This window comes from Pseudophryne corroboree, chromosome 9, assembly GCF_028390025.1.
Source record: "Pseudophryne corroboree isolate aPseCor3 chromosome 9, aPseCor3.hap2, whole genome shotgun sequence".
Lineage (NCBI taxonomy): Eukaryota > Metazoa > Chordata > Amphibia > Anura > Myobatrachidae > Pseudophryne > Pseudophryne corroboree.
In genome coordinates, this window is record NC_086452.1 from 401,593,089 (window position 1) to 401,612,256 (window position 19,168).

General features: G+C 43.6%; 1 protein-coding gene and 1 long non-coding RNA gene across 6 annotated transcripts in view; one reads left to right on the top strand and one right to left on the bottom strand.

Moving 5' to 3' along the window:
• Nucleotides 1–19,168, bottom strand: part of CFAP20DC (CFAP20 domain containing) — an 852,126-nt gene that overhangs the window by 534,165 nt on the left and 298,793 nt on the right. For all 5 annotated transcript variants that reach the window (XR_010186965.1, XM_063940898.1, XM_063940895.1 and 2 more), the window contains 2 exons: nt 17,225–17,339; nt 9,172–9,325 (listed from right to left, as the gene is read on the bottom strand). Coding sequence is in view for 4 of the 5 variants with exons in the window: in XM_063940898.1 (XP_063796968.1) it covers nt 9,172–9,325; nt 17,225–17,339 (269 nt within the window). In the remaining variant the exon portion in view is untranslated. The remainder of the gene's footprint in view (nt 1–9,171; nt 9,326–17,224; nt 17,340–19,168) is intronic.
• On the top strand, nt 357–14,850 carry LOC134958350 (uncharacterized). Its single transcript, XR_010186966.1, has 2 exons — nt 357–722; nt 14,542–14,850. It is a non-coding gene; the product is annotated as an uncharacterized LOC134958350 (long non-coding RNA).

Below are 19,168 nucleotides of genomic sequence, written 5' to 3' on the forward strand. Positions count from 1 at the left end.
GTCGACACACACGTACCGACACACAGCACACACACAGGGAATGCTCTGATAGAGGACAGGACCCCACTAGCCCTTTGGGGAGACAGAGGGAGAGTTTGCCAGCACACACCAAAAACGCTATAATTATACAGGGACAACCCCTTATACAAGTGTTTTCCCTTATAGCATTTTTATATATGTAATCATATCGCCAAATAAGTGCCCCCCTCTCTGTTTTAACCCTGTTTCTGTAGTGCAGTGCAGGGGAGAGCCTGGGAGCCTTCCTCACAGCAGAGCTGAGCAGGAAAATGGCGCCGTGTGCTGAGGAGAATAGGCCCCGCCCCCTTTTCGGCGGGCACTTCTCCCGGAGTTTGTGAGATCTGGCAGGGGTTAAATACATCCATATAGCCTCAAGGGCTATATGTGATGTATTTTAGCCATAAAAAAGGTATTATACATTGCTGCCCAGGGCGCCCCCCCCAGCGCCCTGCACCCTCAGTGACAGTTGGTGACTGTTGGTGAAGTGTGCTGACAACAATGGCGCACAGCTGCAGTGCTGTGCGCTACCTTATGAAGACTGAAAGTCTTCTGCCGCCTGTTTCTGGACCTCTTCAACTTCGGCATCTGTAAGGGGGGTCGGCGGCACGGCTCCGGGACGAACCCCAGGGTGAGACCTGTGTTCCGACTCCCTCTGGAGCTAATGGTGTCCAGTAGCCTAAGAAGCAAATCCATCCTGCACGCAGGTGAGTTTTCTTCTCTCCCCTAAGTCCCTCGTAGCAGTGAGCCTGTTGCCAGCAGGACTCACTGAAAATAAAAAACCTAACTTAAACTTTTATTCTAAGCAGCTCAGGAGAGCCACCTAGATTGCACCCTTCTCGTCGGGCACAAAAATCTAACTAACTGAGGCTTGGAGGAGGGTCATAGGGGGAGGAGCCAGTGCACACCACCTGATCCTAAAGCTTTTATTATTGTGCCCTGTCTCCTGCGGAGCCGCTATATCCCCATGGTCCTGACGGAGTCCCCAGCATCCACTAGGACGTCAGAGAAATGGGGTTTCCCGGCACGTGAACCCCCGATTTTGCAGTTTACTTGCAGACATTTCCTCACAGGTCATGACTTGCAATGTTCAGTCCACCATCGGAGATTCACGCGCGGGGTAATCCCTGCTAACTGAATTGGTCAAGCCGTGTGAATATGCTTGATTGTGAAGAAAGCAATTTTGTGGGCTTTACTAATATTCTGTACTTTCTGGCAAATGCCAGAAGGGCAGATGGTGGGATGGGCCGATCTGGTCACACAGAGCGGGGCTGGCCGAGCAGCGTAGCGTGCTTGCTTTTTTCTTGACTGCCCGCCCTCCCTCCATCCCACCAGTGTCTAATATACAGGGTGTGCCGTTTGGGCCAGACCCCTCTGATGCACTCCACACCCCTGTAAATCGTGACAATGGCCCCAGTCTGTCCCTGTCCCTACGTATATGCTATGTTTGTGACCTTGTGCTGCATGGAGACCCCCTCCCCCTTTACCTCTGGGCTATGCCCTATTGCTGTTATTAGCCCCTTGTGATTTGATAGACTAAACGTGCATACACACGGTGAGATCCTTGCTATGCCCAATTTTGGCTATGTGATTTCCCTTGAACTCCACCAGAGACCAGAAGCACCGATTTTGACTATGTACAATTTTGACTATACTTTATACTAGATAGTACACTAGATAGTCAAGATTGGCTTGCCTGCACAGTCTATCTAGGCTTGCGATACCGACCCTGCGGAACCGCGCATCGGGATCAATCGGGATCGCAAGCGGCATAACACCTTCCGAATTGCACTAACTTTCCTTTCGATTTTGATTATATAGTCAAAATCGAATGGATTTATCTCACCATGTGTACACACCTTAAGTTCGTAAAATGGCTGCCCACTCTGTGCTTTTTCAAAATGGCGTCCTCAGGTTCGTGCAAATTAATTCTAAATTGCAGTAAAAAAAAATCTGTTCAAATTGTACGAGTCCATTATAGACTTTGAAAATCATATAACATATTATTTATGACCAAAAATATAACAGCACAAATACAAAAACACAGCTCCTGATGATTATGCAAATCATATACACTCACATTGTGACAATGTGATAAAAACACTATTGTTTTATTCTTCCTTTCTCCATGTCTTGACAAAAAAATGTACACACACCATTTTTAGAACTGTGAAAATGCATTTATTGATTATGAAATATCTTGTTTAGTAGAAATCAGAATTCAAATCATGTTACGTTTCTTCCCACTGACTGTAAATAGATAGGTAGGTGAATAGCACATTTCAGTAGATGTCCAAAGTCTGCAATATTTTACATTTCCATGTGTAGTTTGTAATCATAAAAAACGTAGAGTATGTCAGAAATTTCTGCATTAATTGACAGCAACGCGCACAGGAAAAGGTGATAAACAGGATGGCATCTATCTATTATATATTCAGAATATAAGCACTGGAATCTTTTATGCTTAAATCTGTCACAAATCTTTAATCTTCCCCACAAAGATTTTGTTAGATACAAATGGCATTTCAGATTCTCGGCAAACTTAGGTTTTTAATGAAAAAATATAATTTGCATTTTATTTTTCCTATGCCAAATCTTTGCCTTTTTCACTTCAACTTTTCTCAAATGGTATAATTTATTTAGTCCGTTGCAAAGCGGGATTGTGCTAAGCACTCAACACATTAACACGAAATGGAATGTATAAAGTAATTAAGACATTTGCATAACCTCTTTATAGATGTCATAAATCAAACATTCCCATTGTTCTAAGAACAAAAACAACGTACACAATAAAAACAAAGCAAGCTCTAATTTTTCTATGAGCTCAGAGCTTTTATGAAAATGTAGCGTGGAAATATATTTGATAAGCTGACGCTTCTGATGACTTGATAAACAGACTTTCTCATGTTCCATTTTAATTACTAAGACAGTACCTTTATTCAAGGAGTGAAGAGAAATACTGAAAAGAATTAAGGCTATAGTTTCACATGGCTTAGAGCAATCTGGGTGCTTAAATGGCTAATTTTAACGATTCATTGGTTTCACAGCTCAAAATTCAAGGGAACTTTATTTAAATATCTCATTGAAGTCCGCAGATTATACAGTGACCATCCTCATTAAAGCACTTTGTGATTGTTGCAAACTGAAGCACACTGGTTAAATTGTATTTTGTATTAGAGGAAAACGAAAGAATTAAGGAATATTCATTCAATCGCTGTCATTATATTAAATTTTTTTGGAGGATTTTGCTAATAAAATGTTAAAGCACTCAAACTTTTCATGCCGCACAGTAATTATTTTTATGAGGGGCTATTTAGCAATTAATATTTGCAGGATAGTCACAAACATTAAGTATCCTCAGGGTGTATGTATGGGGTACCACAGCAGATATATCTGCTGCGGTCCTCTGTGTTCCACCGAAAACACAGCACCCATAGGCTGCTTTATTGCTGAACGCCGAAACGCGTTGGGTCTAGTAGCCAAGGCCAACTGCAGACGTTAGCCATTGCAGCTTATGGACTACATATTGCACAGTTTAGCGAGAGAGGGACCCGTAAGACCCCTTCCACCCCCCCAACCCCGGCAATGGCCATCTACACATGAGAAGTCAGCAGGTCAAGTATGTTCAGCAGCTCACTGTGGTCCCGAAGAAGAAGTGAAGTGATCGCATTATCTTGTTGCGGAGTGGGTGAACAAGCTGTTTTTACATACTGTATTCATTGTTTTTTGAAACCCGCTTTCCCTGAATCTTTTTGCAAATGGTAAGAGTCATTGTGGTACGTCTCCACTGTGGCCTGGAAAGTAAAAAGGGTTCTTTGTGTATTGGGGAAGATTACTTCGTGCACTGTCAGTAATAGGAATCAACAGGCTGCAGTAAGACATTATTTCCAACCTCTAATGTATGGATTGTAGTAGTCTACAATTCTTTGGAACAAAGTTTTGAGGTTGCCTGGAGGAGCAGAAGTCTGTAGACTACTACTGATTGTCAGTACAATATCTTGGTGCCTTTTTGGCTGTTTCTTCAACCAGATTGATACAAAGAACGAAGTAGGCTAGTTGCGTGGAGAAAAGTAAAGTAGAAGGACATCCAATGAATACACAAAGTGTTGTTACAGTATTTGTATAATAAGCTGGGGCAATGCTGATTATATTAAGGGTGCTATCGATGGCTATAACAAGTGATGGTAATGCTGGTGTAATGTGTAATCATTTAATGTAAAGAAATTACATGTACAAATATTAAAGTAACAGAAATCAATGATGTTGCTGGTTTATGGTCACAATGAATGTCTTCAAAGATTTCTAGGGGTGCATGGACCCCAGGTTTAACAACCCCAACGACAGAACACTCATAGCTTTGACAGGTATATGGATTCCGTAATATATAACGTGTAAACTTAATTTGCACAATATCCCTGCAACTAAAACATTTTGTTATTATATTTCATTTTTCAATTATCTCATCCACAAAATGTGTCAATAGTATAATGAGCTCATTTTGCTATAGCTGGAACCTACTTTCCTTTTTCTGATGAACTGTTCTCTTTTTATTTACTGTATAAATAAAATGAACAAAGCTGCAAACACATAATATATACTAATGCCATGGAAATACAATCTCTCCTGAGGCATTTCTATCTAGAATTTTAAAGGAACTAATAAAGGAACTAATTTGGCCAGTGTTTCCTCAGGTACAACCAGAGATATTATTTATTGTGTGTGACTGAGGCTATTCTATTGTTCAATTCATTGATAGCCTCACACAACCAGTCTTTCATTGCAATCTCTATTGCACAATGAATAATAAGATGATTGGCTATTCATTATTATTACATACATTAAAATAACATTATTTGCACTTATGACTATATTATAATCATATAAGTGAAAGTGTGATGTTATTGCCTTATATGTGTCATGTTGTGGAACAGCTCCAGACATCTATTGTAGTATATTTGAAGAAAAGATAATTAAAAGTTCCAAACATTATACATAGTATATTTACATATATGTGCCACTTTGGGCTATGGGGGTTATTCAGGTTTGTTAGCAAAAAAAAAAAAAATTGTTTCCTACCACTTTATTTGCTTGTTAGCAAATCAAAAAAGTTAGCAATTGGGTAAAACCATCAGAGGCGTATCTAGGGTAGGGCGAGTGGGGCACGTGCCCTGGGTGCCTTGGCAGGCCCAGGAGAGGGGGGCGCCGCCGGCGTCCAGGGCATCATGCCCCACTCGCCCCCGTCAACCCTAAATGTGAGGGGAGGAGAGCGCAGCGTCTCTCCCTCCCTTCACCGCCGCTGCCAGCACTAGCAGCGCTGCCAGCAGCGCTGCTGTGTCCGGTCTCCGGCGTTAGCCAATCAGAGCTTGCGGACCGGCTCCTGATTGGCTGCCGGTCTGCGAGCTCTGATTGGCTAGCGAACCGGCACCAGACAGCCGCCGGAGACCTGGAGCGGCGAGGGGAAGGAGAGGCGCTGCGCTCTCCTCCCCTCACATAGCAACAAGAAGCCACCGGCCGGTAAGTGACGGGGGGGGGGGGTCCGGCGGCATGGGGTCCAGCGGCACAGTGGGGCATGTATCTGGCACCAAGTGGGGCATGTAACTGGCACTGAATGGGGCCTGGCACTGTGGGGCATGTATCTGGCACTGTGGGGCAATGTATCAGGCACTGTGGGGCATGTAACTGGCACTGTGGGGCAATGTATCTGGCACTGTGGGGCATGTAACTGGCACCAAATGGGGCATGTAACTGGCACTGAGTGGGGCCTGGCACTGAGGGGCATGTATCTGGCACTGTGGGGCATGTAACTGGCACTGTGGGGCATGTAACTGGCACTGTGGGGCAATGTATCAGGCACTGTGGGGCATGTAACTGGCACTGTGGGGCATGTAACTGGCACTGTGGGGCAATGTATCCGGCACTGTGGGGCAATGTAACTGGCACTGTGGGGCAATGTAACTGGCACTGTGGGCCATTTTCAGTGACCACACCCCTTCTGGAGCGTGGCGACACCCTTTCTGGTGTGTGGCCACGCCCATTTTTCGCGGGGCCGCGCATCGCTATCGCTGTGGGGGTACACACGAGTGACCTGTGCTCAGGGCCAGCTCTACCATTAGGCAGCTTTAGGCGGCTGCCCAGGGGCGCCAGCCCATGGAGGGCGCCACTGAATTGATCTAGCAAAAAACTGAAGGATAGCTCTGCATGCGTCCTTCCCTTTTTACACTGTGCTGCCTGCTGCTGCGGGTCTAATCAGGTGCAGCCACCACTATCAGGCTGTACCACATAGTGCCTCAGCGCTTCCTCCATGCTGACACGTGTAACATCAAGCCATGTGAAGGCATATAGGAGGCGGATGTAATTATGGCTCCCGAGGGGCGCCCCAGTGGCGGCTCCTCATAGCCCTGACGCACCTCCTGCAGGAGAGTTGCAGGTTAGGGGGTACCAGGTTGAAGCTTTGCCTAGGGTGCAGAGAGACCTTGCACCGGCCCTGTCTGTGCTTAAAATCAAAGCAATCTAGTCAGATTGCTTAGATGTTTAGCATGGATCTCTCCGTGAGTACACCCCTTTAGATTTGGGTGAGGTGTGTTCAAACTGAAATCTAAATTGCAGTGTAGAAATGAAGCAGACAGTATTTACTATACAAAGAAACAATATAACCCACCCAAATCTAACTCTCTCTGCACATTTTACATCTGCCCCACCTGCAGTGCACATGGTTTTGCCCAATTGCTAACTTTTTTGGTTTGCTAACAAACCTAAATAACCCCCAATGTACTGATGCATTTTAAAACAAACAATTTTTCACATATTAATGGGCAGATTCAATTAGCTGCTGGGCGCTGGGGTTACTGTGTGGCTGTAGCCCTGCCCTGCGCTATTCATTTAATGCCGCTACCCCATGCGGTAAGCCCCAGGGGGTGCACACAGATTTCTCCTTGCGGCATCAGAAGCTGAGAGAATAAATCCGCGTAAAGTGCACCCTCTAGGGCGTCCTGCATAGGGCAACTCTGTAGCTTTGGGCACTTTACCTGGGAGATATGGGTTAATGCGCATTAGCCACAGAGAAACTGGCCAGTAATTGAATAGCTCCAGGTGTTAAAACCAGAGCTACAACCATTTGGTAACCCTTGCGGCTAACTGGATCTGCGCCACCGGAGTACAATAAAGTAACATGTTGTGGTAAATTAATAGTGGAATTTTTATTTCCCTAAAAACAACTATTTTAATTGTATACCTTGGTGCGTTATGACACTCCTCTGTAGAGCTTTGTATAGTAATGTAGATTTATATATCATGTCATTGCATTCAATGAAGTAAATGAATCTGAAACTAATGCTCTCTATAGACAGTAACACATTGAGCCTGATTCCGAGTTGGACGCAAGGCAAAGATTGGGCACAACAAGTGATTAATTGTAAACTGCGCACGCACCACACCATGCACGTGTACCTTGACGTACTTGTGTTATGACCGCGGTTGGTTTTCTGCGTCCATAAAATGCAACATTTCTGGGTGTCAAATAAGTGGCTGCTTTGCAGATGCACGCAAGAGAACCACTTTGTTCCATCCTCATGGTACGCGGCAGCCATGTAGCCAGAGTTACAAACAGAAAACAAGGTTTGTTGGTGCTGAGCAGGTCTGTGTGGGTTTACACCCTGGGATCAGCAGCCACCTGGTGAGGAGGTAGCCAGCCTCCTCAAACAATGAAACAAATGCAAACAAGTACCAGGCAAGCGCTTGATTCCAATGTTGCAACCGGATATATAGAAAACAATTTATTACAAAAACAAGAAAAAAAGAAATATAAAAAAGAAATATATACACTGTTTAAAAATAATGATATAGACCAAGGTATATTAACCGTATCGAACTTAGGTAGAAAATACCTCTAGTATTAACAATAATGCATCACAAATTGTGTTATGAATTACACTAAAAACATTAAAGGTAGTCGCTGATGCTCATATAAAAAAGACGTTCAAATTGATTGTCAGTCTCTTATACTTAATAAGCAGCCCACAGTGTAAGCAAGGATAAGTCCTCCAGCTGAGAAGTTCAACACCTATAACCATACATGAATACGTCCTGAGTCAGTATGGATTGTAACAAAGTTGGAAACTGTCCATCAGCTGAATGGTCCACTGAATAGATAGAATGAATGCACAAATGTGAAAACTGTATGATTGCTTCTACTCACTGCATCATTATGACTGTCCTTATGGCCCAGAATCGGTGGTAAAGACCCGCTCTGTATCACCCTTTGCACGGGTGAGACATCTGTTAGCGGCGCAATCGAGTGTAAGCCGCTATCCGCCGTGCGGCACACTGTCCGTGTACCAAGCCTCCGTGCAACACCCCCGGCACAGGTGAGATGGTTCTCGGGGGAGCTGGGTGTCTGGTGATTCCCGATGCAAAAGGGAAAGAGAATGATGCAGTCTCGTCACAGGTGCAGCTTTTTCAACACTCTGCCTCTTGAAAAAGCTGCCCGGTGTGCAGAGAAACGCGTTGAGGGTACAGAGAGAGGGGTCGCTGAGATCACTAGTGCCCACAAGAGAATACACCCTTTTTAACAGCTGATTGCCTACCACCATTTGCCGGCACTTTGCACCTGTGACGAGACTGCATCATTCTCTTTCCCTTTTGCATCGGGAATCACCATACAGTTAATATACCTTGGTCTATATCATTATTTTTAAACTGTGTATATATTTCTTTTTTATATTTCTTTTTTTCTTGTTTTTGTAATAAATTGTTTTCTATATATTCTGTTGCATCATTGGAATCAAGCGCTTGCCTGGTACTTGTTTGCATATGTAGCCAGAGTTGCGTGCAATTGAAAGGTGTGTGCTTGATAAAGGGACACCTCTTTCAGATGGAACTCTTGCACCCTTCATGGATGAATATTGGTGGGCCGCATGGCTAAGCACAGGAAATACATGCGAATAGCCACCTCAGCATGTAGTATTAAAGATGGCTGCCACGGCTATCCGGACTTGCGGCTGCTTTGTGTGTAACTCAGAAACAGACTGTTGGGCTGTATATAAAAAAGGACATTCAGAACGAGAATACCAACACAATCCAGTAAAAAAAAATGGACAGGTTTATATTATGTAAACTAACACAGTCAGACAACAATTTATGACAGTATTTCTTACAAACCTTGTTGCACAGTGTCCGGGGGTTTCAGCTTCATAGTATAAATCTTCCTCAGTTTACAGCTGGCTGACACCGTGATTCCATCCAAAGATTGGAAAACAGCACCTTTAAATATCCCACTTGTGAAGGCCACTAGGTCAATGCAGAGATTACACCACTAGGAAGGAGAGAGAGGATTCTGGTCACAAATGTGTATATGGATATGTGTATTATACCTTATGAAATGCATCTGTTAAAGTACATATGTAGGTGCTCATTCAGAGATTTACGCAAATCTGGTATTTACGTAATCTCTGACATTTAATGATCTGCGCATGCACAGAATCCAGTGCGGAGCAAGTGCAGATCTGGTTCTGCAACGTCGATCTAAGTGCACGGTGACGCTAGCATTTGGGGGCGGCTTCGGAGGGCAATCCGGAAAATGATGGCATGACAGCCCTGTTTTCTGGGTGTGCCAAAGCTAGTGGCTGCGTCCTTGGATACAGCTTCACTGGACCCAGTAGCGTGAGTGAGCTCAGGGTTACTCAGATGACTGAGGATCACGCAGATGATCTGAGGCTTTGACTTCGGGTGCAGCAGCGGATCCCAGAAACCAGCATTGGGTGTCTTTTTCCATAAGATGCTTCCTGCAGCTTTTTGCATAATTGTGCAATGCCACTGCGTACACAAATGAAACTGGTGTGCCATTAACATGCCCCATAAGTCACCTGTTGCAGACAGCCTTTTTGTGGAAAGCAACCTCCAAACATATAGAAGCCCTTCATACAAGGGTACTCTGTTTTCACCTAAAATTCTACTCCATCTCCAAAGGGCAACTGAAAGGAATGACGTACATTGTATTATAATGGGACAAGACTGGGACGAAGAATTACAAAAACTTTGGAAAAGGAAAAGTGTTATCCACAGTAATTGCAGCATGTACGAGATACATTACATGAAAGCTAGAATCTAATTGGTTACCCTGATATGGCCCTTTTGGTTACTACGGCCAATACCTCCACTTTTCCTGTTTAGACTTTTTTTAAACTCTACCTCTGATCTCAGACAACATCACCAAGCCATGTGTTTTGGAAGAAGCCTAAGAACATATGAGCAAACCGCATGCCCTCCAACATGACCTCTTTCAATAGGTACAAAATGATTTCAGTGAATTAAGAGTGAAATCCAGGAGGAGAGTATTTTATACCTGATGGAAGGGGTCATGTTGGTAGGTATGAAATTGAGGTGCACACCATCTACAGAAAGGATTTTGCACTGGGCATGGGACGTTTTGCACTTCATAAATGTGCCCCAGTATTTTTTCATACTGTATTATTTTTTACACAACACAAAACAAGAAAAAAAGTAGATTGCAGGAACTATAGCTCACAGAGACGTGAGTGTAAATGTAATAGCCTGTGAGATACAGGCATTGTCAAGAGTCCAGAGATTCCATGATGTATCTATAATGGGTGCACCCATATAATGATACTTACCTTTCCGGAGTCCCGCATTGGCTGGCACTGGAGACAGTAATCACAAGAAAAATGGAAAGAAGCCATTTTCCCGTAGATTTGTGCATGTGCAGTAGTGAAGTCTCCGGTAACGTAGTACTGGCGCCATGTTCCAGGAGACCTGTGCACACACAGTAGACTCTAGCACAAATCCAGAGTCTACTGCGCTGCCAGAGAGAAGGGAGCTCACACGGAGCCTGCACATCGGCCCTCTCCTTTGTTAATCCGCCTCTGGACGAGTCTGACCATTTTATTTTAAAGTGGCAATACTTTAAAGACAACGTTTCCCCCTTAGACTTTTTCAAAGTAATATCTCAATACTAGTCTGTTGTTTCTATTGTCATCTGAATCTTACTGACAAGACACACCAGTCACTGAAATGCAGTTGGATGTGGAGACTAATGAAGGTTTAAACCAATTAATCACTTTTTTTCCAGGGCAATTGATCAGGATTTTATATTCATAGTTTGCATGAATGATTTATTTATTCTCCGATGGAAACCATGTAATTGAACTGCATTTTCAGATACAATTTAATTTATTGTTCATTAAAGTGTACTTTTGTTTTTAAACACTTGTACTGTATGACACCAGACCAACTAATTTAAATTACATTCAAGCAAAATAGATTTATTCTTTTTTTATTTCAAATTAATAACTTCCTCAGTGGTATGACTTTATGAATAATAATTTTATCAGCATATTTTTTCCTGTACGCTGGAAAAACTGCAGCACAGTCTCCACATAAGCATAAAACTTGTAGTTTTCAGAAACTTATTTGCAAGATAAATGTCCTTTACATAAGTGCTGCAACTTCACCGAAAATTAAATACTGTAGTTGAAAGCATTTTATTTTAATTTGTAGAATTTGTGTTCTGGAACATATTTATGCAATTTCATTAAAGGCATCATATGCTGTACGTATAGGAATTGTTTCCTTTTATATTTATTTTTCCTACAAAATATAGAGCTACAGTATATGAAACAATTGTATCCAGATATCCTAAGTTTTCATATAGTTTGCATGTGTAGCAGGGGTACAGATGGGTGCACGTTTATCTTGACCTTTAATAGGATTAACTGAAACTGGCCAGTCGGACTTTATCCCCTGCTGCAATTACTTAATCCCCTGATGTATTGTTCTCTGTATTGTATTGCAGCTGAGAACAATAGATGAAGGGTTTATGCTAATAAAACATGTCGTGCCTAGGCGCAGAAAACTAGTCAAGATAACCGTGGACCCATCTGTATTTACAGAAGCACATACAGATGGAGCCATGCTCATCTTGGCCTCTCTGCTGCGCCTAGGCGCACCATGGTTTATTAGCATAAGCCTTTCATCTATTGTTCTCAGCTGCAATACAATACAGAGAGAACAATACATCAAGGGATTAAGTCATTACAGCACGGGATAATAAATCCGACTGCCCTGGCTTAATTAATCCTACTAAAGGCCAAGATAAAGATGGCTCCATCTGTTTATAATACTTGCCCTGATGAAACTTTGGGGCCTAGTTATGAAACGCTTTTTCCAATATTTGAAGAATAGAAATGGTGGTTTCTGCATGAATATCTCGGATAAAACCATGTGCCACTGACAAGCTCCCTATAACCCAGTATGGGAACAGCAGTGTTCTTCAAAATAACAAGTTCTGAAAAGCTTAGCTTTCATGAGCTCGCATCCGATATCAAAAGCCATCTTCTTTCACCAGACAATGGATATTATTTATTAAGACAATAAATACAAACTCTTGAATCTGGTAATATATATTTTTTAAAATCACCAGGGAAATTGAGCAATACTTAGCTCCCTGGTGACACTGGCCGTCAGAGGTAAGAGTGGTCTCACCGCTTGCCAGGCCCAGTAACTTGTCTATCAGAGCATGTATGAGCCTGCTTACTAGCTCCACAGGGAATCGGTATGAAATACCTACAATCAAAATCCCGACGGTTGAAATCCCGACAGCAATTGACCGACAGTCAAAATCCATACAAGGTCAAAATCCCGACATGGACAAAATACTGACATTTAAAATACAGAGAAGGTCAAAATACCAACATGTAAAATGTCGACAGGTCAAAATGCCAACATGAGTTTTTCATTGTTTTTTTGTGTGTGTATGTCGACATAGGTCGACAGGGACACCATATAAGTGTACCGCGTCCCCTCGCAGCTTCGGGCACACTATTATATTCCCCCTCCAGGTCCACTGGGATGGTAAAGTATGAACAAGTCGGTTTCAATTAAAAAATCATGAAAAACTCATGTCGGCATTTTGACCTGTCGCCATTTTACATGTCGGTATTTTGACCATGTCGGTATATTAAATGTCGGTATTTTGACCATGTCGGGATTTTGACCGTCGGTCAATTGCTGTCGGTGTTTGACCATCGGGATTTTTATTGTCGGTAAATTTACTGCATCCCCTCCACAGAAGCTGGGACTTGGGCTTTTAATTTCAGATCCAATAAAAATAAAAATAAAAATAATTATATTTTAGTGTAAACCTTTTTTTTTTTTCCTGAGGGCATCCATGGCTAACAACATCCTTTGGATTGGGTAGTATTGCAGAGAATTCCCCAGGTGTGAAGGCTACTTCCTGCAAAATTCCACTAGTAGGGGGAGTTTAATACACAGAAGCTTTAGTTCCTTGTGAAAATAACTGTTTTGGCAAGATTTGAAGTCTTTCTGCCTTTGAAATCTAGACCCTATAGCTAGTGATCAACTGATCCTGTGGGATCTATTTATGGGCCTTATTCAGACCTGATCGCTGTGCTGCAAATATGCAGAGGGCTGCGATCAGATAGTCACCGCCCAGGGAGAGTGAAAACCCGCCCTGTGCAAGTGTGCGAATGCATGTGTACGCCGTGCAAAAACTTCCCCAGACAGCGGACATCTGCAAATCCGTTCGCAACTCACTCACCATCTAATGATTTTTCCAGTCTGTGCGTAGCCCAGGATTTCGTCCTACAGGGTGATAGGAACAGGTTGATCGGGGCCACAGCTGACGTCACACACCCTCCCAGAAAATTCTTGGGAATGCCTGCATTTTTCCTGACACTCCCAGAAAACAGCCAGTTACCACCCCCAAACGTCTGCTTCCTGTCAATCACCTTGCGTATGTCGGTGCAAACAAAATTTTCGCACCGTGCTGTTGCTGTTTGGCGTTGCACATGCGCATTGCGTTGCATATGCGTGCGCAGTCATTGGATAATCGACCACTGTGCGAATTCACACACAGTGATCAGGTCTTAATCGGACCCTATGACTGGTGAAGCATTTGGTTTGTGCCGTGCCACTGAATATTGCTGAGGTATGGAACGCATTTAAGGAGAAATGTATTAATCACCCTGCTGCTGAGGTTCTCTCTCCCTCATCAGCAGCCTAACGCTACCGGCGAGAACGTCCAGTGCATGCACATTGTGATTTGACCCACTCAGGATCTTGAGAAGACTCTCTGGCTTTGCAGACCCCCCATTGACAGGTATAGGAAAACATCATCACAATGTGGCATTTGTCTAGCTAGGGGAGCAAAAAAAAAATTATGGAAAGTAATCCCAGCTCCCCCAATTTGGACCACTTCCCCATCGAGGTGGGGGACACATGACTTTGCAGAAGGGTTAGACCATAATGACGCTTATCACGTCACCATCACCATGCCCCCTGCATCTGCCTCCTGGCCCTAGGGGTCCAAATGTCGTGTACCTACCGGAATCCATTAAATAAATATTTTTCTATCATTAGATTTATCTACACAGGACAGGTGCTTCTAATTAAAATATGGCATTAAAAATAAGCTACAAGCAATGAGGGTTTGGCTTACTGTTAATGGAAATTAATTTCTGTTTTGCTGTTTAACCCCTGCCCATTTGCAATCAGGGTTCCAGCAAGTGACAGAATTGGGAGGCTCTGGAGGATTACGAATGACAGATGCACGATTTCCGATTTGCAGTCAGAGCTCAGATCGTACTGTAACAGAGCTGCACCACTCGCAAATTTGAGGAAACAGCTGATCGGAACGCGTGTGATGACAGATCTCTCGTGGCAAACTTTAGTCTACCAAGATTCCAGAGTAATTATGATTTGCACAGACTTGCTAACACTTTGTCCCCGCTTCATGTTTTAATGTGATGAGAGTTGCCGAGAGCCTTCATTATTCTACAGGTTCATTAAAAATGTGTTTTTCAATGTATGTTACTAATTATCCACATATTCGAGAAAGACTTATTGCTTATGTGTTTGCAAAACAAACAGCTTTAACAGGAAAGCTAGCAGAACAAACTGGATGATTCTTGAAAGCTAAAATAAAACAAAATGGAAAATATAGATTAAATCCAGGAGGACCTGCTCATACTGGTATACTATTGTGACCTCCTTGTGTTGTAGTGTAAAGGTTATACAAGGCAAGAGTTGAAATATAAGGGTTTATTTATCTAACAGTGATTTGTCTGACTGGCCTGACTAAATAATAAGCTCTTAGGGCAGCTGAGTAATGCTGACTTACCGCTTCGCCAAACAGCCCTGGTCCCTTCTGCTCAAGGGCCTAACTCAGACCTGGTCGCTGCAGCGGCAGCGTACCCAGGCTGAAGCCGCGTGCTGTGTGCAGCAGCCGCGCACACACAGTGAGATGCAAAGGCATCCCACTTGTGCAATCGACTCTGCCTGATTGACTGGCAGAGGTGCTCGCAAGGCGTGTCGGCGGCGTTGCGCCGGTGTGTCCGGACCATTTGTGGCTGCCTGACATCATATGCAGCCGCTGCGACCCTAAACATTGCGGGTAGCCGCCTGCCTAGGTAGAGAGCTATTCGTCAGGTGCGAAAACATTGCTGCTGTGCGATGCTTTCGCACATCTGCGGGGCAGGGGGCGGGAAGGACCCGGCATGCAGGGCGGACTTGCCCTGTGCTGGGCGTCACTCTGCATGTCAATGATTTTGATTGTAGATGTGCGTTTTTTCGCCCATCTACGATTAGGTCTGAATTAGGCCCCATGTCTCACAGTCCTGAGGCATACCTCCCAACATTTCAGTATTGAGAAGCGGGACTCCTGCACCTGAAAAGGGGGCGTGGCCTGACTGAAAGGGGGTGTGGCCTCACGGCAGTGCTGCAATTGCAAGTCACCCCCCCCTTTTACCGTCACTAAAGGGGGCATGCCCAGCACTCTGTGAGCTGCTGGCATGCCCCTAGTCCCTCTGGCTTCACTGAATAGATGCCTAAGCAGATCAGCGAGTGCAGGAGCCTTCCAACTACCCCCCACACCGGGGGACACTGCGGCCCGTGGGTGGGACAGTCCCAAAAAAAGGAACTGTTCCGCGAAACTAGGGAGAGTTGGGAGGTATGCTAGAGATCATGAGTTCAATTCCTGGCCAAGGCACTATCTGTGTGTTTGTTATAATCTCCCTGAGTTTGCATGGGTTTCTTGGTCTCCCCTTGACCTCCCCCCCCTCTGCCCCACCCCCTCCACACACACACACTTCCAACCTGGTGGCAGACCGTGGCACCCTCCCGGAGGGGACAGCGGAAAACTCGATAGTATGACCATAACAAGTAAAGTTCATTACATAACATAGGGATATTTGTAGGGTATGGTGCTTTGCGCTGCCTCTCTTAGGGGTAAATTTACTAAAGCTTCTAAAAATGAAAAGATGTGATGATGCCTATAGCAACCAATCAGATTATGTCTATCATTTCTCTACTGCATCCTAGAAAATGACAGATAGAATTTGATTGGTTGCTATGTGCAACATCACCACTTTTCAATTTTAGAAGCTTTAGTAAATATACCCCTTTGTGAAGAAGGGAAAGGGGTGAGGTTTGTCCTAGATGCTGCCTAGATACCAACGACCATCGCAATACGTTGACAGAGGCCCCCGCGATACCTGTGAGAAGGTGTGTGGGGGGTCTCCATACCCTCCCAGGGGTCTCTGTCACCTCCCAGCCCTGGGAGGTGACATCAGCAGCCAGTCCCGGGCTCCTCCTCCTTGCAGTCGGAAGGACCTCCGGCTGTGTTGCTGGGGGAGGAGGAGTTTGGGTTCCGGGACCATGGGCTGCGGGATGTGGTAAGAAGCCCGTAGACTTCTATGGGGTATCACCATAAAAAGATGGCAATACCTTCCGCATCGTTAAGCGGGCTGCCGGGGGTTAGTATATTTGAAAATGCAGTTTTCAAAAATGGGGGGTTTGCCGCATTTTTCTGTAGTACATCCTGCCCTGAATAAGACGAAGAAGACTGTGATGATGTATTTCTAGTTATGGACCTTTAAATTAAAATTTAGACTGGTGGCGATACCAGCACCAATAAGCAGTGGCCTAATGGAGGACCTACTGCTCCTGTGGGACTCATATGTGTTGCTGGGTGACATGGGGCACTGCACCTGGAAGCCGGACTCCCAGATATAGCAAATGTAAAAAATAGATACAGTATAAACAGAAAAAAATATATTTGAATACAACTTTAACAAGAAAATTTAAATTCTCTGAAATATGTATTTATTATAGGCTTCCCTTCATACGTGTAATTTTAAAGCCATTAAGGATTGCAGAGTAAAAAGAAAACAAAACTTACAACTTTACGTCTTATGATGGAGAGCGGGATTTTTGCGTGTAAGGGAGTCGCAGATAATTCCTTGTGGACAGTAGATAAATATAATCTTCTTTTAATATTTGCCAAATCGGTTATTCTGGAAGAAAAATATTACGCAGATTACAGCAGGCGTAATAAATGGCATTTCGATAACATCATGTAAAAGTGTGCATTTCATATAAAATTCAGTGTCAGGTAGAGCAGCGGGGCATTTTAAAAATGACATTTTATAAGATAAGTAATGAGATTTTTTTCTCTCTCTTAAATTCAAACAAGGTGAAACAAAGCCTGATATCACAGATCACTTTACATGCTAATTTATTTCTGCACTTTGTACTGTAGTTTAAAAGCCCTTCAGTCTGTGAAAGAATTCAATTTGTGTGAAGTGAAAAAGCACCAGCCTTTAATAATCCTAGATGTGCAAGGCCTTCATCTTATATTATCATGGGAGCTATTGCAAACTATTAAATTCCATACAAAAGTCCAGTCTTTCTTTACTTTAACTTATCGTCAGGCCTTACTTAATGTTACTGGCGGAAACCTGATAGTTTATAAGAAACAAAAAAAAAAAAGTCTAGATATTAACCAATCCTATATTGGCTGGGGTATGGGACTCCAGGTCGACACAAATTGATCGACACACCTTTGGTCGACATTGACAAAAGGTCGACATGGACAAAATATCGACATGAACAATGTTGACATGGAAAAAAGGTCGACATGAGGTTTTTTTATGTTTTTTGGTGTCGTTTTCTTCGTAGAGTGACCGGGAACCCCAATTAGTGCACCGCGTCCCCTCGCATGGCTCGCTTAGCTCGCCATGCTTCGGGCAAGGTGCCTCGCTCTGCTACCGCTGCGCTCGGCACAGGTTACCGTTCCCAATTGTAGTCCACGTGGATCGTAAAGTATGAAAAAGTTTAAAAAAAGGATATTTTTAAAACTCATGTCGACCTTGTTCACGTCGACCTTTTGTCCATGTCGACCTAAGGTGTGTCAACCTTTTTGGTGTTGACCTGGTGTCCGGATACCATTGGCTGTCATTACTTTAACTAGGAATAGCCTGATCAACTTTAATACAGGGATAACCATTGAACAGTTCACCATTGATGGAGCCATTTTTTATCAAAGATGGGAAACCATCGATGGGCATCACTACTGTGAGACAAGTGACCGTGATGCACCAATTAGGACAATGGGTGGGGCTAAGCAACACAATGCAGGGTGGAAACCATTGCCACATCTTTGTCATTGATGGCAGAGCACCATTGGGTCTCTGCCATCGATGACCATGGCAAAACAACTGACCATCAGTGGTAAACCATCGATAGCTGCAAACCATCAATGATCGATGGTCAGCCCTACTTTTATTCTAATTGTTTGCTATGGATTACAGCATGCATACTATTTGTACCATGCAATTAAATAAGTAAATAATTAAGTTTTCATACTCCTTTGTTTAACGTGTACTAATAGAACATTGGCAATGGTTTTTTGGGGTTTTATTTATGCAGGAGCCATGAAATACTTGAAAAATACATATCTACCAAATGTCCACATTGAGGCCAATTAGATGGATTTTGCCGTCATTCTGCTATTCAGGACTTTTGGATCAACTGCCAGGACACTGGGGCGTATAGAAACAGAGGTATCATATTGGGAGAGAAGAGATAGGGGCCACCTAACTTGTGAGTGAGTACAATTCCAGTGATGTGCAAACTACCCCTTTGTGACACCGGAAACACACAACAAACAAGCTCCACATATATATCTAGCCTTGGTAAAAATCAAACCCAGGACCTCACTGCACCACCATGCTGCCCTTATTTATTGAATAAGCATGATACAGTATATTGAATAAGCAGAATACAAAATATGTCTAGTCTTCAGGCTTCGTGGAGCCCCTCAGTGTGTTCGGCTGCTCAATGC